Source organism: Ranitomeya variabilis, chromosome 6 (assembly GCF_051348905.1).
Source record: "Ranitomeya variabilis isolate aRanVar5 chromosome 6, aRanVar5.hap1, whole genome shotgun sequence".
Classification (NCBI taxonomy): domain Eukaryota; kingdom Metazoa; phylum Chordata; class Amphibia; order Anura; family Dendrobatidae; genus Ranitomeya; species Ranitomeya variabilis.
In genome coordinates, this window is record NC_135237.1 from 547,231,880 (window position 1) to 547,256,923 (window position 25,044).

The following is a 25,044-nucleotide window of genomic DNA, read 5'->3' on the forward strand; positions in this document are numbered from 1 at the left end:
GTACGGCCCCCGCGTGCCTGTGTGCACTCCCGACAGCTCACAATGTGATCAGTAGTGTACGGCCCCCACGTGCCTGTGTGCACTCCCGACAGCTCACAATGTGATCAGTAGTGTACGGCCCCCACGTGCCTGTGTGCACTCCCGACAGCTCATAATGTGATCAGTAGTGTACGGCCCCCACGTGCCTGTGTGCACTCCCGACAGCTCATAATGTGATCAGTAGTGTACGGCCCCCACGTGCCTGTGTGCACTCCCGACAGCTCATAATGTGATCAGTAGTGTACGGCCCCCACGTGCCTGTGTGCACTCCCGACAACTCAATGTGATCAGTAGTGTACGGCCCCCACGTGCCTGTGTGCACTCCCGACAGCTCAATGTGATCAGTAGTGTACGGCCCCCGCATGCCTGTGTGCACTCCCGACAGCTCATAATGTGATCAGTAGTGTACGGCCCTCGCGTGTCTGTGTGCACTCCCGACAGCTCATAATGTGATCAGTAGTGTACGGCCCCCACGTGCCTGTGTGCACTCCCGACAGCTCAATGTGATCATTAGTGTACGGCCCCCGCGTGCCTGTGTGCACTCCCGACAGCTCATAATGTGATCAGTAGTGTACGGCCCTCGCGTGTCTGTGTGCACTCCCGACAGCTCATAATGTGATCAGTAGTGTACGGCCCCCGCGTGCCTGTGTGCACTCCTGACAGCTCATAATGTGATCGGTAGTGTACGGCCCCCGCGTGCCTGTGTGCACTCCCGACAGATCCTAATGTGATCAGTAGTGTACGGCCCTCGCGTGTCTGTGTGCACTCCCGACAGCTCATAATGTGATCAGTAGTGTACGGCCCTGGCGTGTCTGTGTGCACTCCCGACAGCTCCTAATGTGATCAGTAGTGTACGGCCCCCGCGTGCCTGTGTGCACTCCCGACAGCTCATAATGTGATCAGTAGTGTACGGCCCCCACGTGCCTGTGTGCACTCCCGACAGCTCATAATGTGATCAGTAGTGTACGGCCCCCACGTGCCTGTGTGCACTCCCGACAACTCAATGTGATCAGTAGTGTACGGCCCCCACGTGCCTGTGTGCACTCCTGACAGCTCATAATGTGATCAGTAGTGTACGGCCCCCAAGTGCCTGTGTGCACTCCCGACAGCTCAATGTGATCATTAGTGTACGACCCCCGCGTGCCTGTGTGCACTCCCGACAGCTCATAATGTGATCAGTAGTGTACGGCCCTCGCGTGTCTGTGTGCACTCCCGACAGCTCATAATGTGATCAGTAGTGTACGGCCCCCGCGTGCCTGTGTGCACTCCTGACAGCTCATAATGTGATCGGTAGTGTACGGCCCCCGCGTGCCTGTGTGCACTCCCGACAGATCCTAATGTGATCAGTAGTGTACGGCCCCCACGTGCCTGTGTGCACTCCCGACAGATCATAATGTGATCAGTAGTGTACGGCCCTCGCGTGTCTGTGTGCACTCCCGACAGCTCATAATGTGATCAGTAGTGTACGGCCCTGGCGTGTCTGTGTGCACTCCCGACAGCTCCTAATGTGATCAGTAGTGTACGGCCCCCGCGTGCCTGTGTGCACTCCCGACAGCTCATAATGTGATCAGTAGTGTACGGCCCTGGCGTGTCTGTGTGCACTCCCAACAGCTCATAATGTGATCAGTAGTGTACGGCCCCCGCGTAGTGCAACATAAATACTGTCGGTATCTTCTGCAAATATGTTGCATATGGACCGGTCAGCTGCGATCAGTATCACTTCTGCAACAAGACAATGAGGAAAGTTACTTTGCATCACGGCTTCTGCGGCCGCCAAGTCCTGCAGCAATGACAGAGCGGGAGCAGCAGTCACAGGAGCGGTGGCAGCGAGGAGCACGATAGGCAGCGGGGGTCATGAATTTCACGGTTTCTTTTGGGCGATGGGGGTGACCCACATGCTCCGTAATCAGGACTCCGCTCACCCAGGTCCTTGAGTATCATCACATCTCAGATCCGGGAGGCCCCGGGCAGTTTCTCAGTTCAGGAACTTGGAGCTCCGCTGATGCCTCCACAGTCAGCAAATCTACAGCGAACATCAATCGATCTTCAAGACCTTTTTAAACATTCCCCCTTTTAGTTGGTTATTTTACATTTGAGTAATGTAGGGGAAAAAAGTGCTGCAATGAAATGGAAACCGTCAGCAAGTAGCTTTATATTAATTCTAACTATGGTGAAAGCCTTGCAGAATTGCAGCAATGTATTTACATGGCTGCATACACACATTGTTGTTTTTGGGGGGGGGTTTACTGGCTTTGCTACGTTTTCGGTGTCATTTTCCAATCTGATGAAGCAGAGCTGCAGTATAAATCATGGCGAAGTGACAGAATAACAACCTGAGACTGTGATATACGTTGTACAGGATGCGGATTTCAGACTACGTCAGATGCCAACAGGAGGCAAAGTTTAGGGATAGCAGCAGAACCAAAAAATGTCGGCTTTGTCCACGGTACTTCCTTAAAGGGATATTCCTGCTCCGCTAACTCCTGCCGAGATGTGAACGATATCTGCAGAGTTTTGCATCGCTTCGCCGGGTCTGTCGGGCAGTAACGACATCAACGACACCCACTTACGATGCTGGAGTCAGCGGCCCCGGATGACCCCAATGCGGAAGTAAGAGGTGACGGACAATTCCTTTAAGAAAAAATTGGCGGAAGATACACCTGTACTCGCCAATTCCCTTGATCCATCATTCTGATAATCCAGCACCTACTTTCAGCAGAATAATCGGAGGAGGCGCTACCTGCTAGCGAGTTATAAAGACATTTCTAAAGCCGTCCAATAATCCAGAATGCGGTTTAATCGACACCAGATTAAAGGAAATGTGCAAGATCCATGATGGGTCCTCCGCCGTCGTTAGTCCATTACATCTACACGACGTAAGGAAATTCCTAAATCGTCTCGTCTGTCGTCCTCTGTGACGCTGCGGATCCTTCGGGGGCTCCTCCATCTCTAATTAGTCTTTTAATAAGGATGTTAATCATCGTGCGGCTTTATAATTATACTAGATTACTGGATTCAGGCCATGCAGAGACATCGATAAAGGGGTGTCCTCAACGTCAGACACGACAGCATCACCGATACCAAAAATCAAGAAGCAAAAAAAAAAGATGGACCCTTATTTAGGTAGCCCCCAATGTGACCTACATCGCCACCGCAGAGGCCGCAGCTTACCCCACTGCGTTCTGAAAGGAGCGATCTCTGCGAGTCAACTCCAATAATAATCAATACAAAGTGGTTTGACTTCTATTCAGTGGCACATAAACACCGCCGGGTCCTCCAGGACTTGTCCATGATGCGGCTGGAAACCACCACAATGTGCGAGGTCTCAAATCAATTGATTGGTAATGGCCGTCTGTTAAAACTGCACCAATTTCCATGTTTAAATACAGAGGATCAGGCTGAAATACAGCCATTACCTGAAACAGAAACAGCTGAGGCTTAAGATTGGATAAGGAACAGCCAAACTCTGCTATGCTACAAAGGTGAGGTTGTAGAAGACAGCTGCACGTCACAGAATTTACACCATGGCAAGGCTGAGCACAGCAACAAGACACAAGGTAGTTATACTGCATCAGCAAGGGCTCTCCCAGGAAAAGATTACAAAGTAAACTGGGTATTCAAGATATACGGTTTAAACTCCAAGAAATGCACAACATTGAGGACCGTAGATAGAATGATCGGCCAGGGAAACTTAGAGAAAGATACATCATACTTAATCCTCTTCAGAATCTGAAGATGATGTCCAGCAGGGCCATCAGCTCAGAACTAGCAGCAACACCGCACACAATGGTCGGCAAAGGTCTTCATGGAAAAATCGCAGCCAAACCATTGACATGGAAACATTATTATGTCGCTCTTCAGTCCTCGGTGAATAAACTGTTCTGTTACAGCCAAATATTTCACATTTTAACCCATCAGTCCCGAGCACCTGCTGACATTTTTCCAATGTTTTTATGCATAGCTTGTTTACTTATCAAAGGTTGTTTATTTATTAAAGGAATGGAAATAAGCAGCAATTCTTCCATAAAGACCACTACTGGCCAGAATTCTCCGAACAGTAGATGGGTCTAGCTTGGTCCAGCTTGTTGCTGTCGGTTCTGATCTGATGGCACTGCTGGAGATCTTCCAATTTTCAAGGGAACGAAGAATGTTGAGCCTATCATCTGCTGCACTAAGTGTCATTGGACGACCTGTACATTTACTGTCTTCAATTGCTCATTTCTTGATGCTTCATCAAAAGAGCTTGAACGGCTCATCTGGACACCCCAGTCTGCTTTGGAATCTTATCCTGGGAGACTCCTTGCTGATGCAGTATAACTACATTGTGTCTTGTTTCTGTGCTCAACCAGTGACCTGAAACTGTCTTCCACATCCTAACCTTTGTAGCAGAGTTTGGCTGTTCCTCACCCAGTTATAAGCCTCCAACACAGTCATTTCTGTTACAGTTAATGACTGTTACAATCTATATATGAAAATGATAATCATTATCAAATGATTGCTGTATAAGAGAAACAAAATACACCAAAGTCAGAGATTATGTAACATTGTAATCAGACGCAAGTCAGAAGAATTAAAGTGGTTTTGAAGACAAAAGGCATACACCCAATAATAGATTTTGTTTGTTCACTTTGCATTTTGTTAATTGATCAAAATTAACTTAACGTTTTACGCCTGCTTAAAACATTTTCACAGGACTGTAGGTACCAGACCCATCAGAGAGAGGCACATAGATATGAGAACCATCATAAAAATATACGGTATATAGGTACCGGACACGTCCTACAGTCACATATCAGCATCGGACACGTCCTGCAGTCACATATCAGCACCGGACACGTCCTACAGTCACATATCGGCCCCGGACACGTCCTACAGTCACATATCGGCCCCGGACACGTCCTACAGTCACATATCGGCCCCGGACACGTCCTACAGTCACATATCGGCCCCGGACACGTCCTACAGTCACATATCGGCCCCGGACACGTCCTACAGTCACATATCGGCCCCGGACACGTCCTACAGTCACATATCGGCCCCGGACACGTCCTACAGTCACATATCGGCCCCGGACACGTCCTACAGTCACATATCAGCACTGGACACATCCTACAGTCACATATCGGCACCGGACACGTCCTACAGTCACATATCGGCCCCGGACACGTCCTACAGTCACATATCGGCCCCGGACACGTCCTACAGTCACATATCGGCCCCGGACACGTCCTACAGTCACATATCGGCCCCGGACACGTCCTACAGTCACATATCTGCACCGGACACGTCCTACAGTCACATATCGGCCCCGGACACGTCCTACAGTCACATATCTGCACCGGACACGTCCTACAGTCACATATCAGCCCCGGACACGTCCTACAGTCACATATCGGCCCCGGACACGTCCTACAGTCACATATCAGCACCGGACACGTCCTACAGTCACATATCTGCACCGGACACCTCCTACAGTCACATATCAGCCCCGGACACGTCCTACAGTCACATATCTGCACCGGACACGTCCTACAGTCACATATCGGCCCCGGACACGTCCTACAGTCACATATCTGCACCGGACACGTCCTACAGTCACATATCAGCCCCGGACACGTCCTACAGTCACATATCGGCAGCGGACACGTCCTACAGTCACATATCAGCATCGGACCGGTCCTACAATCATATTGGCACCGGACACCTTCCATAATCACATATCAGCACCGGACATCTTCGGTAATCACATATTGGCACCGGACACGTCCTACAATCACATATTTGCACCGGACATCTTCAGTAATCATATATTGGCATTGGACATCTTCTATAATAACATATTGGCCCCAGACATGTCCTACAATCACATATCAGCACCGGACACCTTCAGTAATCATATATTGGCACCGGACACCTTCTGTAATCACATATTTGCACCGGACATCTTCAGTAATCATATATTGGCACCGGACACGTCCTACAATCACAGGTACGCACATATACAGGTATGACAGCGGACGAGTCTCTTACCTCTTCCAGCACAGTGATGGAGTTCCTGCAGCTCTGCAGTCTGGTGGTGAAGCTGGACGTGGTTGGGGAATTGTAATCCTCTGTGGTCTCGGAAATAAACTCTGACACCGAGATCTGATCCGGCATCCTAGCCATAGGGACACAGGGAAAAAAAAAACACAAGCAGATGAGGAAATGAGAAAGGAGAGAGGGTCCAAGAGGGGAGGGGAGCGAGCGATGGACGGGGGAGGCGGAGTGACCGAGGGATCCCTCCACAACATACTGTACACAGCAAAATCTGGGCAGGAGGGCGGGGGGAGCAGACAATGACTATCCGCAACACAGAACCGTACCGAGAACCAACACTGCACAAAAAGAACAGGGACGAGTCGGAAAAGATAAATCAGGCACCCTGATGCAATGCAGCGGCACTGCCCCCCGGGGGGACGCCCGGGTGCATTGTATACATGCATCGCATGACAAATGCGACTGTTCCTGGTGACGCTGCAACCGCAGCAAAAGGTCAGAGCAGGCGAGCAGCGGAGAAAAACTGATCTGGACCGGAGCCCCGCAGCTATCAGGGCCCACCATGGGAAGTTACAGATGTAGCAGAGCTGGGTATGATTGCCAGAGATGAAGTGGGATGTAAGGGGTCTGACAATGCTGGCCCACCTAAGTGTTACATGGGACTGCAACTAAACCCAACCTCAGAGGTTTCCCAGCAGCCTGGACCATTGAGCTGTAGCAGAGCTGGAGCGAGATGTAATGGGGTCAGGTATATTGGATGTCACTGGACAATCTCGCCTTGAGATTGGGTTTTCCTGCAGTCCTATGTAACGCTAACATGTGATAACTTATTGACACCTGATCCCTTCCCATCACACCACAGCTTTCTATGACATCCACACTTTGACAAACCCAGCTCTGCTACAGCTGCCTGACCCAAACCTTCATTAAAATGATTAAAACCACCCGCAGTCCCATGTAACGCTAAATGACAAAAAGAGCCTGCTACATCTGATAGCTATCACCTGCTATTAATCCTCTGAGTCAGTTTGCGAGCAGTCCTATGCAAAATATGGTTTAACGGCTGGTTGAATCTGCCGTATGTAGCAGAGTTATCCGTGATTTAGCAAAATACGTCTAAGTGTTACATAGGACTGCAGGTAGATTTATTTTTTAGCATTTTAATGTTGGGTTAGTCAAATATATGTAAAATTTGTGAAAGGCAATGCAGCTGGGTTTTAGGTTGGTCATTATTGGATCACAGGCATTACTGGGCTTTGTTTGTCATTTGGGATAAAAACAACTTAGGTGTTGCATAGGATTGCAAACAAAACCAATCTCAGGTATGTACGAGTAGCCTGGGGATACCAGGTGTAGCAGAGCTGAGTTTGTCCTTTCTAGCAGAGCGACATTTGTCAATATCAAACTGAGGTGTTACATAGGACTGCAGATTACAGAGCAGGGTTGGGGTAGTCAGAGGCAGGAGAGCTTTGTTTGCAATGTTGAAAAACGCATAAAAGGGTCAATGGCAAACCTGGCTCTGGTGCACCACACCCTGGCAGTGGAGGAGTTAACTCCGATGGTCGCCTGCTTGATGTGTGGAGAATTCACATGGGTTCTAACATAGAGAAGGGCCGAGATAATGAACGTCTGCACAATGGGGAGGGGGTAATGAATAGCCGCAGCAGCCGAACCCTTCATGCATCACATCTAGGAGAGCGGGAGACGTCACCCCGAGCACAGGGGGCATCCAAAGCCCCCGCAACGGGGTCCGGCCTCCCGCACAATGCCCATTATATTCAGCCTTTTCAGGGGGTGCACTTGAAAATGCAGCTCTGTAGCCCCAAAGCATCATGCCAAGAGGATGACTGATGGGGGGGGGGGGGTCTCTGAGCCGAGGTCCCCAACATTGGGGTCTAGAATAAAAAGGCCATGGTGGTCCGTAATGTCCTAAACCAATTCGGTACATTTTGAATACTCACTTAAAGACCCATTCCCAAAAGTGCAAGGCACCCTCTATCCATAGGAACTTGCCGAGCGGATCCGGCAGACCCCCATTCCTACTGGAGTAGGGGGGTGCACGTGCTCGGCCGCCGCTCCCATTTATTGTCTATGAGACTGTGGAAATAGTGGAGCGCTGCACTTGACCGTGGCAGTCTCATAGATAATGAACGGACCGGCGGCCGAGCCTGTGCACCATTCACCATGTTCCTGCAGAGCTCCATTCTCAGGATCACCAGCTATCCCTTTAAGGGATAGGGAGATAACACTAAATATCAATGGGGCCCCACTGATTACAACAACAGGGGTCCACTGCCCCTTTTTCCCTGTGGTGGCAGCTCCATTTGTCTGTCCCATACTCTCCATTCAAATAAGGGGTGGTAAAGGGTCAGTGAGGGTCCTACATTCAGTTTACCCACTTCTGACAAGTCCTTAAAGGGGTTTTCCCAGAAGCTTATCCACAGGATAGATGATATATGTAGGATTGCTGGGGGTCTGGCTTCTGAGCCCACTACGGATCTCAGAAATGAGGGGTCCAAAGTCCTCTGTGTGGGTGAACTGCGCATGTGCGACCACTGCTCTATTGACTGTCCATAGGGATTACACAGTGGTCGCACATGCTCAGTAACGCTTCATCCACACAAGGGATTTCTGCTCCCTCGTTCCTGGGATCAGTGGGGTTTTTCAGCACCCGGACACGTCAGCTATCCTGTCATTTATGGGACGACCCCTTAAAGTCATTCATCATTGTCAGCTTTCCCAGCCCCCTGAATTATAGATCTGCCAGAAATGTAAAAACTGGAAAATTAGCCACTAAAGGAAGCTACCCTCTCCCCCTACACCTTGTGGCAGCCATATTGGTTGTCACCCAGCTTTCCCGGGCACCAGGGTCCAATTCCTGCAAACCTGACAGAAGAGGACGACTCGAGGACAACGGGGCGAGCAGCCGGGACGACACAGATTCCATGGATGGTGGAATAACGGGATATTATTTTTTAGAAGTGCTGCACATTCCTGAGTGACACATCCACCCATGACACGCTCGCTCCGCTGACATTTTCTGCCACATCACATCCACAGCAGGATGCTACAGCCCGTACCCACACAGCGCACGTGCCCGGCAAAATATGCGGCACATCCATGCCAGAGGAATGCCGCGCTGACTGTCTAATCCCAGAAAATATTTAAAGGGCCCCGTCATTGATTGTAAAGCACCCGTGACGCGGTGTGTGTGATACATCTGTACGGGCCGGCGCTGGCTACAATGTCTCCTGTGTCACCTGTCAGGACAGATCTGAGCCAATGCCAGTGTAGCAAACCCTCAGCTGTTACAGGGCGTGGAGCTCCAGCACCAAGATGTCCCGATTCACTGACAGGGAGCAGAGAACTGAAATAGAGGAGGGGCCACTGGGGTCTCGGCGATCAGACCCCACTGATTACAAGGGCACCAGGAGGACTGAAGGGAAAGGCCGGGCAAGAAGACCAAGCAAGAATGAAAGGAGACGGCTCACACCCAGAGCACACAGGGGGTAGCGGGGGGACACGGAAAATGGCCGACGGTCATCGGTGCCCAAACAGAAGCCCCTGCAGACAGTCCAAATCCCCACACCCAGAAGAGAATACATGTCCCCGAGGAAGATCGTACATGTACACAGACATGTCAGCGTGGTCATACATATACATGTCAGCGGGGTCATACACAGACATGTCAGTGGGGTCATACATGCACACAGACCAGGAGGAAGATCATACATGTACACAGACATGTCAGCGTGGTCATACATGTACACAGACATGTCAGCGGGGTCATACATGTACACAGACATGTCAGCGGGGTCATACATGTACACAGACACATCAACGGGGTCATACACGTACACAGACATGTCAGCGACCGTCATACATGCACATAGACCAGGAGGAAGATCGTACATGCACACAGCCATGTCTGTGGGGTCATACATATACATGTCAGCGGGGTCATACATGTACAAAGACCAGGAGGAAGATCATACATGTACACAGACATGTCAGCGTGGTCATACATGTACAAAGACCAGGAGGAAGATCATACATGTACACAGACATGTCAGCGTGGTCATACATGTACACAGACATGTCAGCGTGGTCATACATGTACACAGACATGTCAGCGTGGTCATACATGTACACAGACATGTCAGCGTGGTCATACATGTACACAGACATGTCAGCGTGGTCATACATGTACACAGACATGTCAGCGTGGTCATACATGTACAGACATGTCAGTGGGGTCATACATGTACACAGACACGTCAGTGGGGTCATACATGTACACAGACAAGTCAACAGGGTCATACATGTACACAGACAAGTCAACGGGATCATACATGTACACAGACATGTCAGCGACCGTCATACATGCACACAGACCAGGAGGAAAATCGTACATGTACACAACCATGTCTGTGGGGTCATTCATATACATGTCAGCAGGGTCATACAAATACACAGCCATGTCAGTGGGGGTCATACATGTACACAGCCATGTCAGCGGGGTCATACATGTACACAACCATGTCAGTCGGGGTCATACATGTACACAACCATGTCAGTCGGGGTCATACATGTACACAGAAATGTCAGTGGGGGTCATACATGTACACAGCCATGTCAGTGGGGATCATACATGTACACAGCCATGTCAGCGGGGTCATACATGTACAGACATGTCAGCGGGGTCATACATGTACACAGACATGTCAGCGGGGTCATACATGTACACAGACATGTCAGCGGGGTCATACATGTACACAGACATGTCAGCGGGGTCATACATGTACACAGACATGTCAGCGGGGTCATACATGTACACAGACATGTCAGCGGGGTCATACATGTACACAGACATGTCAGCGGGGTCATACATGTACACAGACATGTCAGCGGGGTCATACATGTACACAGACATGTCAGCGGGGTCATACATGTACACAGACAAGTCAGCGGGGTCATACATGTACACAGACATGTCAGCAGGGTCATACATATACACAGCCATGACAGTGGGGGTCGTACATATACACAGACATGTCAGCAGGGTCATACATATACACAGGCAAGATACTTATCAATAACCTTCCAGGACAGGAGAAAAGGACGACACACACATCCAGCAGCGTACACATCTGCAGGCTGAACACACACACACACACACGTATATAACACAGACACGGAATAAGCTATACATGTGCTATACACACAGTAATCACCACGTACACACACTCACCCCATGAGACACACAGGACTCACACTGCAGACAGTACGGTGCACACACAGGCATAGTACACACAGGACACGGATACATACACATATGGTGCAAAGGAATACACACAGTACATACTCACACACTGTACATAACTATGCACACATTACACATATATATATATATATATATATATATATATATATATATATATATATATATATACACAGTACACAAAGAGCAGACATATACACACATTACACACATATATATACACATACCATACATACACACAATTACATACACACTGTAAATACATATATATATACACAGTACACACAAAGAGCAGACATACACACACACATTACATACATATACACACTGTACACACTATATATATACACACATACATATATACACACTGTACACCCCCAGCCGGCGGACCTACATGTCAGCAGCCGCGGTGCTCGGTGGGTGCAGCCTCCTGTCCGGTGTCTCCGGTGTCACATCTATGTCCCCCGGGGATGTGCTCTTCTCATTCTCCCGCAGCCTCGCTCATCCCTCCCGGGAGCAGGACCATGCCCCGCCGTGCTGCAGCGCTCGGTGACCCGGTGTACGGCGGCTCGGTCCCGTCTCTCACCGTCAGCCGCCTGCAGGGAGCGCTCCTCCGAGAGACACACGAGAAGTGCACGGGAGGTGGAAACGCGCAGCAACAGCGGGAGCGCGCACCGAGAGAACGCACGGCGCCTGCGCGACCACCCGCCCAGCAACAGCGGCAAAAGGAGGAGAAGGCGGGGCGGACCGAGCGGCGGAGTCATTCACACTCCGGTCACATCCACACACCACACCACAGTCAGCGGATCATCATCAGGCGGAAACCGGCGCATCCCGCAGTGTCACATGTACAGAGAGCACCCCCATCCTCCTCACATGTACAGAGCACCCCCATCATCCTCACATGTACAGAGCACCCCCATCCTCCTCACATGTACAGAGAGCACCCCCATAGTCCTCACATGTACAGAGAGCACCCCCATCCTCCTCACATGTACAGAGAGCACCCCCATCCTCCTCACATGTACAGAGAGCACCCCCATCCTCCTCACATGTACAGAGAGCACCCCCATCCTCCTCACATGTACAGAGCACCCCCATCCTCCTCACATATACAGAGAGCACCCCCATCCTCCTCACATGTACAGAGCACCCCCATCCTCCTCACATGTACAAAGAGCACCCCCATCCTCCTCACATGTACAGAGAGCACCCCCATCCTCCTCACATGTACAGAGAGCACCCCCATCCTCCTCACATGTACAGAGAGCACCCCCATCCTCCTCACATGTACAAAGAGCACCCCCATCCTCCTCACATGTACAGAGAGCACCCCCATCCTCCTCACATGTACAGAGCACCCCCATCCTCCTCACATGTACAGAGAGCACCCCCATCCTCCTCACATGTACAGAGAGCACCCCCATCCTCCTCACATGTACAGAGAGCACCCCCATCCTCCTCACATGTACAGAGAGCACCCCCATCCTCCTCACATGTACAGAGAGCACCCCCATCCTCCTCACATATACAGAGAGCACCCCCATCCTCCTCACATGTACAGAGCACCCCCATCCTCCTCACATGTACAGAGAGCACCCCCATCCTCCTCACATGTACAGAGAGCACCCCCATCCTCCTCACATGTACAGAGAGCACCCCCATCCTCCTCACATGTACAGAGAGCACCCCCATCCTCCTCACATGTACAGAGAGCACCCCCATCCTCCACATGTACAGAGAGCACCCCCATCCTCCTCACATGTACAGAGCACCCCCATCCTCCACATGTACAGAGAGCACCCCCATCCTCCACATGTACAGAGAGCACCCCCATCCTCACATGTACAGAGAGCACCCCCATCCTCCTCACATGTACAGAGCACCCCCATCCTCCACATGTACAGAGAGCACCCCCATCCTCACATGTACAGAGAGCACCCCCATAGTCCTCACATGTACAGAGAGCACCCCCATCCTCCTCACATGTACAGAGAGCACCCCCATCATCCTCACATGTACAGAGAGCACCCCCATCCTCCTCACATATACAGAGAGCACCCCCATCCTCCTCACATGTACAAAGAGCACCCCCATCCTCACATGTACAGAGCACCCCCATCCTCCTCACATGTACAGAGAGCACCCCCATCCTCCTCACATGTACAGAGAGCACCCCCATCCTCCTCACATGTACAGAGAGCACCCCCATCCTCCTCACATGTACAGAGAGCACCCCCATCATCCTCACATGTACAGAGAGCACCCCCATCCTCCTCACATATACAGAGAGCACCCCCATCCTCCTCACATGTACAAAGAGCACCCCCATCCTCACATGTACAGAGCACCCCCATCCTCCTCACATGTACAGAGAGCACCCCCATCCTCCTCACATGTACAGAGAGCACCCCCATCCTCCTCACATGTACAGAGAGCACCCCCATCATCCTCACATGTACAGAGAGCACCCCCATCATCCTCACATGTACAGAGCACCCCCATCCTCCTCACATGTACAGAGAGCACCCCCATCCTCCTCACATGTACAGAGAGCACCCCCATCCTCCTCACATGTACAGAGAGCACCCCCATCATCCTCACATGTACAGAGAGCACCCCCATCATCCTCACATGTACAGAGAGCACCCCCATCCTCCTCACATGTACAGAGAGCACCACCATCCTCCACATGTACAAAGCACCCCCATCCTCCTCACATGTACAAAGAGCACCCCTATCTTCACATGTACAGAGAGCACCCCCATCCTCCTCACATGTACAGAGCACCCCTATCCTCCTCACCTCCATACCTATATTCTCACCTCCACACCTGTAAGCTCCTCATCTCCATACATGTAACCTTTTTCAATTCAATTCAAAGAAGCTTTATTGGCAGGGCCAAATAAACATTAGTTTTGCCAAAGCACGTGTATAGTGGGGAATAGGGACTGTGGGGATAATGGGTGGGGACTGTAGGAAAGATGGATGGGGTACAGGGTGGGGGCTATACCTGTAACCTCCTCATCTCCATACCTGTAACCTCATCTCCATACCTGTAACCTCCTCATCTCCATACCTGTAAACTCCTCATCTCCATACCTGTAACCTCATCTCCATACCTGTAACCTCCTCATCTCCATACCTGTAACCTCCTCATCTCCATACCTGTAACCTCATCTCCATGCCTGTAACCTCCTCATCTCCATACCTGTAACCTCCTCATCTCCATACCTGTAACCTCCTCACCTCCATACCTGTAACCTCCTCACCTCCATACATGTCACCTCCTCACCTCCATACCTGTAACCTCCTCTCCTCCATACCTGTAACCTCACCTCCATACCTGTAACCTCCTGACCTCCATACCTGTAACCTCCTCACCTCCATGCCTGTCACCTCCTCACCTCCATACATGTCACCTCCTCACCTCCATACCTGTAATCTCCTCACCTCCATACCTGTAACCTCCTCACCTCCATACATCTCACCTCCATACATCTCACCTCCATACCTGTAACCTCACCTCCATACCTGTAACCTCCTCACCTCCATACATGTCACCTCCTCTCCTCCATACATGTCACCTCCTCTCCTCCATACCTGTAACTTCCTCACCTCCATACATGTCACCTCCTCATCTCCATACATATAACCTCCTCACCTCCATACCTGTAACCTCCTCATCTCCATACACGTAACCTCCTCATCTCCATACATGTCACCTCCTCACCTCCATACCTGTAACTTCCTCACCTCCATGCCTGTACCCTCCTCACCTCTATACATGTCACCTCCATACCTGTAACCTCCTCACCTCCATACCTGTCACCTCCTCACCTCCATGCCTGTCACCTCTCCTCCATACCTGTAACCTCCTCACCTCCATACATGTCACCTCCTCACCTCCATACCTGTAATCTCCTCACCTCCATACCTGTAACCTCCTCACCTCCATACATCTCAACTCCATACATCTCACCTCCATACCTGTAACCTCACCTCCATACCTGTAACCTCCTCACCTCCATACATGTCACCTCCTCTCCTCCATACATGTCACCTCCTCTCCTCCATACCTGTAACTTCCTCACCTCCATACATGTCACCTCCTCATCTCCATACATATAACCTCCTCACCTCCATACCTGTAACCTCCTCATCTCCATACACGTAACCTCCTCATCTCCATACATGTCACCTCCTCACCTCCATACCTGTAACTTCCTCACCTCCATGCCTGTACCCTCCTCACCTCTATACATGTCACCTCCTCACCTCCATACCTGTAACCTCCTCACCTCCATACCTGTCACCTCCTCACCTCCATGCCTGTCACCTCTCCTCCATACCTGTAACCTCCTCACCTCCATACATGTCACCTCCTCTCCTCCATACATGTCACCTCCTCTCCTCCATACCTGTAACTTCCTCACCTCCATACATGTCACCTCCTCACCTCCATACCTGTAGCCTCCTCACCTCCATACCTGTAACCTCCTCACCTCCATGCCTGTCACCTCCTCTCCTCCATACCTGTAACCTCCTCACCTCCATACATGTCACCTCCTCATCTCCATACATATAACCTCCTCACCTCCATACCTGTAACCTCCTCATCTCCATACACGTAACCTCCTCATCTCCATACATGTCACCTCCTCACCTCCATACCTGTAACTTCCTCACCTCCATGCCTGTACCCTCCTCACCTCTATACATGTCACCTCCTCACCTCCATACCTGTAACCTCCTCACCTCCATACCTGTCACCTCCTCACCTCCATGCCTGTCACCTCTCCTCCATACCTGTAACCTCCTCACCTCCATACATGTCACCTCCTCACCTCCATACATGTCACCTCCATACCTGTAACCTCCTCACCTCCATGCCTGTCACCTACTCTCCTCCATACCTGTAACCTCCTCACCTCCATACATGTCACCTCCATACCTGTAACCTCCTCACCTCCATACATGTCACCTCCTCACCTCCATACCTGTAACCTCCTCACCTCCATACATGTCACCTCCTCTCCTCCATACCTGTAACTTCCTCACGTCCATGCCTGTACCCTCCTCACCTCCATACCTGTAACCTCCTCACCTCCATACGTGTCACCTCCTCTCCTCCATACCTGTAACTTCCTCACCTCCTTGCCTGTACCCTCCTCACCTCCATACCTGTAACCTCCTCACCTCCATACCTGTAACCTCCTCACCTCCATACCTGTAGCCTCCTCATCTCCATACCTGTAACCTCCTCACCTCCATACATGTCACCTCCTCTCCTCCATACCTGTAACTTCCTCACCTCCTTGCCTGTACCCTCCTCACCTCCATACCTGTAACCTCCTCACCTCCATACCTGTAACCTCCTCACCTCCATACATGTCACCTCCTCTCCTCCATACCTGTAACTTCCTCACCTCCATGCCTGTACCCTCCTCACCTCTATACATGTCACCTCCTCACCTCCATACCTGTCACCTCCTCACCTCCATACCTGTCACCTCCTCACCTCCATGCCTGTCACCTCTCCTCCATACCTGTAACCTCCTCACCTCCATACATGTCACCTCCTCACCTCCATACATGTCACCTCCATACCTGTAACCTCCTCACCTCCATGCCTGTCACCTACTCTCCTCCATACCTGTAACCTCCTCACCTCCATACATGTCACCTCCTCTCCTCCATACCTGTAACTTCCTCACCTCCATGCCTGTACCCTCCTCACCTCCATACATGTCACCTCCTCACCTCCATACCTGTAACCTCCTCACCTCCATACATGTCACCTCCTCTCCTCCATACCTGTAACTTCCTCACGTCCATGCCTGTACCCTCCTCACCTCCATACCTGTAACCTCCTCACCTCCATACCTGTAACCTCCTCTCCTCCATACCTGTAACCTCCTCACCTCCATACCTGTAACCTCCTCACCTCCATACCTGTAACCTCCTCACCTCCATACCTGTACCCTCCTCACCTCCATACATGTCACCTCCTCACCTCCATACCTGTAACCTCCTCACCTCCATGCCTGTCACCTCCTCTCCTCCATACCTGTAACCTCCTCACCTCCATACATGTCACCTCCTCACGTCCATACATGTCACCTCCTCTCCTCCATACCTGTAACTTCCTCACCTCCATACCTGTAACCTCCTCACCTCCATACCTGTAACCTCCTCACCTCCATACCTGTAACCTCCTCACCTCCATACCTGTAACCTCCTCACCTCCATACATGTCACCTCCTCTCCTCCATACCTGTAACTTCCTCACCTCCATGCCTGTACCCTCCTCACCTCCATACATGTCACCTCCTCACCTCCATACCTGTCACCTCCTCACCTCCATACCTGTAACCTCCTCACCTCCATACCTGTAACCTCCTCACCTCCATACCTGTAACCTCCTCACCTCCATACCTGTAACCTCCTCACCTCCATACATGTCACCTCCTCTCCTCCATACCTGTAACTTCCTCACCTCCATGCCTGTACCCTCCTCACCTCCATACATGTCACCTCCTCACCTCCATACCTGTAACCTCCTCACCTCCATACCTGTAACCTCCTCACCTCCATACCTGTAACCTCCTCACCTCCATACCTGTAACCTCCTCACCTCCATACCTGTAACCTCCTCACCTCCTTACATGTCACCTCCTCACCTCCATACATGTCACCTCCATGCCTGTCACCTCCTCACCTCCATACCTGTAACCTTCTCACCTCCATACCTGTAACCTCCTCACCTCCATACCTGTAACCTCCTCACCTCCTTACATGTCACCTCCTCACCTCCATACATGTCACCTCCATGCCTGTCACCTCCTCACCTCCATGCCTGTCACCTCCTCACCTCCATGCCTGTCACCTCCACACCTGTAACCTCCTTATCTTCGTACTTCATGTAGAAGCCATCACAGGCCTATTTGCGGCTACACTTACGCAGATGGGCAGTGGCAGTTTCTATGTATAGAGATAAGTATACGCTCATCTCTGAAGATGACCAGGTCACTGACATGGGGTCGCTGCTGCCGTGTCTTCTGGCAATCACTGATCGCTGTACATTATGGACTATCTATAGACGATGGGAGGACTTTGCTGCTTCCAGTGGTAAGAAGTGGCACTGCAGAATAGTAACTAACGTGAATGAACGCCTCTCTCTAGAAATAACGTTCCCCTTTAAAAGATACATAAATATTCGATATTCAAGACATTTTCATAAGAGATAAAGAACCTTTAATTGCTGAGTCAATAATTATATGGGCTCCAGACGCTGTGAAAAGAAACCAGTCAGGAGGAACATAGTGTACATACCAGAGCACAAAAAGAAATGCTGCCACGCCACAATATACCGCCACGCAATCACTGCCGGTTATCATGACGGACACCGGAGAACTGAGCTACTGACAGACTATTAGCCTATACTGTCATATATATATAAACGCATTGGTTAGTAAGTGTCAGGAGACGCAGAGCATCACAGCTATGATAGATAGATGTCAGGAGATGCCGAGCATCGCAGCTATGATAGAAAGGTGTCAGGATACGCAGAGCATTGCAGCTATGATGGAAAGGCATCAAAACCCAGAGCATCGCAGCTATGCTAGAAAGGTGCCAGGACAAGGAGAGCATTGCAGCTATGCTAGAAAGGTGCCAGGACAAGGAGAGCATTGCAGCTATGATAGAAAGGTGCCAGGACACGGAGAGCATCGCAGCTATGCTAGAAAGGTGCCAGGACATGGAGAGCATCGCAGCTATGATAGAAAGGTGCCAGGACACGGAGAGCATCGCAGCTATTATAGAAAGGTGCCAGGACATGGAGAGCATCGCAGCTATGCTAGAAAGGTGCCAGGACACGGAGAGCATCGCAGCTATGCTAGAAAGGTGCCAGGACATGGAGAGCATCGCAGCTATGATAGAAAGGTGCCAGGACACGGAGAGCATCGCAGCTATTATAGAAAGGTGCCAGGACATGGAGAGCATCGCAGCTATTATAGAAAGGTGCCAGGACATGGAGAGCATCGCAGCTATGATAGAAAGGTGCCAGGACACGGAGAGCATCGCAGCTATTATAGAAAGGTGCCAGGACATGGAGAGCATCGCAGCTATGATAGAAAGGTGCCAGGACACGGAGAGCATCGCAGCTATTATAGAAAGGTGCCAGGACATGGAGAGCATCGCAGCTATTATAGAAAGGTGCCAGGACATGGAGAGCATCGCAGCTATTATAGAAAGGTGCCAGGACATGGAGAGCATCGCAGCTATGATAGAAAGGTGCCAGGACACGGAGAGCATCGCAGCTATTATAGAAAGGTGCCAGGACATGGAGAGCATTGCAGCTATGCTAGAAAGGTGCCAGGACACGGAGAGCATCGCAGCTATGCTAGAAAGGTGCCAGGACATGGAGAGCATCGCAGCTATGATAGAAAGGTGCCAGGACACGGAGAGCATCGCAGCTATTATAGAAAGGTGCCAGGACATGGAGAGCATCGCAGCTATTATAGAAAGGTGCCAGGACATGGAGAGCATCGCAGCTATGATAGAAAGGTGCCAGGACACGGAGAGCATCGCAGCTATGATTGAATGATGTCAGAACACAGAGAATTTCTGCTATGATAGAAAGTTACCAGGAAACGCAGAGCATCGCAGCTATGATATAAAAGTATCAGAACACGCAGAGCATTGCAGCAGATGCAGTGTGATGAGGCAATGGTTTGCTGGGAAACCCTGGGTCATGACATCATGTGGATGTGAGTAGTACCACCAGCCTAACATTGTACACACCAATTATGCCCCTTCAGCCGTGTCTTACACAGCGGCCCAACTTTTTTGGAGTTGGGGTTGTATATCATGGTTCATCGTTGTCAGTATGTTACCAATGAGACTAAGGAAATATGGAATCTTTCTCAATTGATAAGCAAAGTAAGAATGTGTCCCCGGTGACCCCCGAGAGAACCAGGAGACACATGTAGGAGAACATAAAACTGCGGGGAAATCAGGAATACGTATTATTACCAGTCTACTGCTTAATTGTATCCCTAGACACATATATTACATCTATACATTATTTCTATTTACAGTATTAAGTGAAGGATCCTACATTTTACAATTGATGATCTGGCATGTCGGATAATCCAGAAGATCACATACTTCTTTGGCACGATTATTGAGTTAATACTGATTTGTCCTTGTATTATTACTGTATATAGCACGGACCGACCGCCCATGGACTGTGGCCAGGAGATATCATGATATCCTGTAACACCATGAAGTCATCCTCTCCCATGAATCCCTCACAGCAGAGTGAAGAGATGAGGCAGCTGAGTCAGCAAAACCTAATGCAAACCAATATCTGTTCTGATCGCTTTGAGGATTGATATTGTTGGCCAGGAAGTGACATAGGGCAGTGATTCCCATAACTGGGGGTCTGCTTAACCCCTTACTTTATTTTACCACTTAAACAAGTGTTTCTAATGCCTTAATAAAAAATCATCTTGATCAATTTTTTTCCCCCACCATAAAAAAAACATTGCTTTTCATATTCCTATATTCTTCATCATGTTGTCGGATCTTTCTTCTGTACTCAGTGATATGTATAGACTAAAGCGGGGTGAGATGAGGTGACGACTGGTCTGAGCACATCGCTCTACCAGTAAATTCCTGGCCTCAATATAATCTAAAAAACCTTTCTACGTTATTATTTAAAGAGCTATTTCCATCTCAGTCTTTCATGGGTCAAAACAGTATAACTACTATAATACTGCCCCCTATGTACAAGAATAGAACTACTATAATACTGCCTCCTATGTACAAGAATATAACTACTATAATACTGCCCCTATGTACAAGAATATAACTACTATAATACTGCTCCTATATACAAGAATATAACTACTATAATTCTGCCCCCTATGTACAAGAATACAACTACTATAATACTGCCCCCTATGTACAAGAATATAACTACTATAATACTGCCCCCTATGTACAAGAATAGAACTGCTATAATACTGCTCCTATGTACAAGAATATAACTACTATAATACTGCCCCTATGTACAAGAATATAACTACTATAATACTGCCCCTATGTACAAGAATATAACTACTATAATACTGCTACTATGTACAATATAACTACTATAATACTGCCTCCTATGTACAAGAATACAACTACTATAATACTGCTCCTATGTACAAGAATATAACTACTATAATACTGCTCCTATGTACAAGGATATAACTACTATAATACTGCTCCTATGTACAAGAATATAACTACTATAATACTGCTCCTATGTAAAAGAATATAACTACTATAATACTGCCCCTATGTACAAGAATATAACTACTATAATACTGTCACTATGTACAAGAATATAACTACTATAATACTGTCTCCTATGTACAAGAATATAACTACTATAATACTGCTCCTATGTACAAGAATATAACTACTATAATACTGCTCCTATGTACAAGAATATAAATACAATAATACTGCTCCTATGTACAAGAATATAACTACTATAATACTGCTCCTATGTAAAAGGATATAACTACTATAATACTGCCCCTATGTACAAGAATATAACTACTATAATACTGCTCCTATGTACGTACAAGAATATAACTACTATAATACTGTCACTATGTACAAGAATATAACTACTATAATACTGTCTCCTATGTACAAGAATATAACTACTATAATACTGCCCCTATGTACAAGAATATAACTACTATAATACTGCCCCTATGTACAAGAATATAACTACTATAATACTGCCCCTATGTACAAGAATATAATTACTATAATACTGCTCCTATGTACAAGAATATAAATACAATAATACTGCTCCTATGTACAAGAATATAACTACTATAATACTGCTCCTATGTACAAGAATATAAATACAATAATACTGCTCCTATGTACAAGAATATAACTACTATAATACTGCTCCTATGTAAAAGGATATAACTACTATAATACTGCCCCTATGTACAAGAATATAACTACTATAATACTGCTCCTATGTACGTACAAGAATATAACTACTATAATACTGTCACTATGTACAAGAATATAACTACTATAATACTGTCTCCTATGTACAAGAATATAACTACTATAATACTGCTCCTATGTACAAGAATATAACTACTATAATACTGCTCCTATGTACAAGAATATAACTACTATAATACTGCTCCTATGTACAAGGATATAACTACTATAATACTGCTCCTATGTACAAGAATATAACTTCTATAATACTGCTCCTATGTAAAAGAATATAACTACTATAATACTGCCCCTATGTACAAGAATATAACTACTATAATACTGCACCTATGTACAAGAATATAACTACTATAATACTGCTCCTATGTACGTACAAGAATATAACTACTATAATACTGCTCCTATGTACAGGAATATAACTACTATAATACTGCCCCTATGTACAAGGATATAACTACTATAATACTGTCCCTATGTGCAAGAATATAACTACTATAATACGGCCCCTATGTACAAGAATATAACTACTATAATACTGCCCCTATGTACAAGTATATAACTGCTATAATACTTCTCCTATGTACAAGAATGTATGGCAGGCTTTTCAGAAGTATGTTAACTCTGAAGTGTCGCAGCATTTCATAGTAAACCATACCCTGCTGCAATCACCTAGCTGTGTCTGATTCATGCTGTCCTCGGGTCGGGCACCATAAATATAGTGACAGGTTCACTTTAAACATATGAGAAGTATAAAATGTCCCTGACAGCAGCAGATCGTAGCGACATATTTTTTACGCTGCATGAAGTGTCACCGTGCAGGTATTTTGTGGGCATGATATATCCTTTGTTGCCATTGACCGCAATTATAATAATCACTGTACTTTATAGCCGTAGGATGATCTATTAAACATAATTTGGTTCCATCTCTTTGCGGTGACTCATCTCGGATCTGCACATGACGATTCATCGCACCTGGAGAATCTATTTTCCTGGACAAAATGTACTGAAATGCGTTTGTCCAATCTTTCGGCCATAATTTATGTTTGATCTGATCCTCGAATCCTGGAAGGAGCATCGCAGTCACTTTACTGCTGTCTGTAAAAGGGTTGCCCACGATTTTTCCCCTAAAAATGACACCACACCTGTCCATGGACTGTGCCTGGTATTGCGGCTTAACTGCATCCACATTTACAGAATTTCCCATAAGTAGATATCAAGACTTGTCACAAATTCTCAATGGGGTTTGGGTCTGGGCTGTGACTGTGCCATTCACACACATAAATACATTTTGATCTAAACCCTCCCTTGTAGCTCCGGCAGGATGTTTAGGGCCGTTGTCCTTATGGAAGGTGAACTTACACCCCGGCATCAAGTCAGGTTTTCCTCCAGGATTGTCCTGTATTTTGCTCCATCCATCTCCCATCATCTCTAACTAGCTTCCCTGCCACTGCTGAAGAAAAGCATCCCCACAGCATGATGTTGCCACCACCATGTTTGATGGTGGGGATGGTGTTTTCAGAGTGATGTGCAGTGTTAGTTATCCGCCAGTGGAGGTTTGACACCTGGGACCCCCCACTAATCAGGTGTCATGGTGGCCACTTTGAGCTTCCGCAATACCAGGCTGCAGCCACTGCCAAGTGTTTAGATCCAGCGGTGGCCAAAGCAAATGACATCTGATTAATGGGGGTCCCAGGTGTCGAACCTCCACTGATCTGCTATTCTATGGATAGGTCGCCAGTGCCTGTGCCTGGACAACCCCTTTAAAACTTTAGTAATCCCCCTCTGAGAAAAGATTCCATATATAAGAATGTTCAATGCTTGGGTTTGTGTCATTTTTACAACTATCATGCAATTTGCTCCATTTTCTCTCCCCACAATTGATACTTAAAGGTGACGCACCGCCTTTAATGAGTATCTGTAAATCAGTAATGTGCAGCGTGTTATTTTCTGCCGCTCGCATGAGTAACTCTGCTAATTACTGGATTACAAATGAACAAATACCCGCCGTCACCTGCTGCTCCATTACTTGTGTCATTATAATAATCCTCGTAGAGCTAAGCGCAGTCGTGGGGCGAAGGAAGCGGCAACATCTTTGGGGCTCATTCTTGCAGCCAATACTAATACCTTGAAGCAAACCCTCAGCAGTGGTAAAGCATCTGTTGCAAAGAATTTTTCAGCCTCATGATTGTCACTTCGAGAGGATGACAGAAAGGGGCATAACTCTGCAGAAGGGTGACATTACAGGGTTACCCCCAATTTCCCTTGGTTTCTGGGGTGTATTCCTCGTTGGCTTTTGTCCCATTGTAGCAGGGGCGTTATATTACCTTTTGGAATGGTTGCAGGAAAGGAAGAATATGGTTAGCAGGTGCCTTGTCGTGGTACTAATGTGGAGGCATTGATATGGGGGTACTAAGGTATTACTGTAGGTGCCAATATGTGAGTAGTTACAATAAAATATTGCTTTACAGCCGCCAAATGGACAGAGAATGACCTACTGACTTCGGTGTAGTGGGCATGCTCAGTGACGTGTGCAGGGAGCTGGAGCTGTGCAGTTACCGACACCTACAGTCTTACTGCCAACATATAAAGGAAGATTTTCTGGTCGGAGATTGATCTCACCACCTCCAAAATGTTTTCAT

At 48.3% G+C, this 25,044-nt stretch overlaps 1 protein-coding gene across 3 annotated transcripts in view; it reads right to left on the reverse strand.

The window, feature by feature from the left end:
- The window catches only part of ASAP1 (ArfGAP with SH3 domain, ankyrin repeat and PH domain 1), a 220,630-nt gene that overhangs the window by 133,272 nt on the left and 62,314 nt on the right, over positions 1 to 25,044 (reverse strand). For 2 of the 3 annotated variants that reach the window (XM_077271238.1, XM_077271236.1), the window contains exon 3: positions 6,070 to 6,196. In XM_077271238.1, coding sequence (XP_077127353.1) covers positions 6,070 to 6,196 — 127 coding nt within the window. Of the gene's footprint in view, positions 1 to 6,069; positions 6,197 to 11,750; positions 12,096 to 25,044 lie in introns of those variants that run through there. The other variant, XM_077271237.1, reaches the window with a different exon arrangement.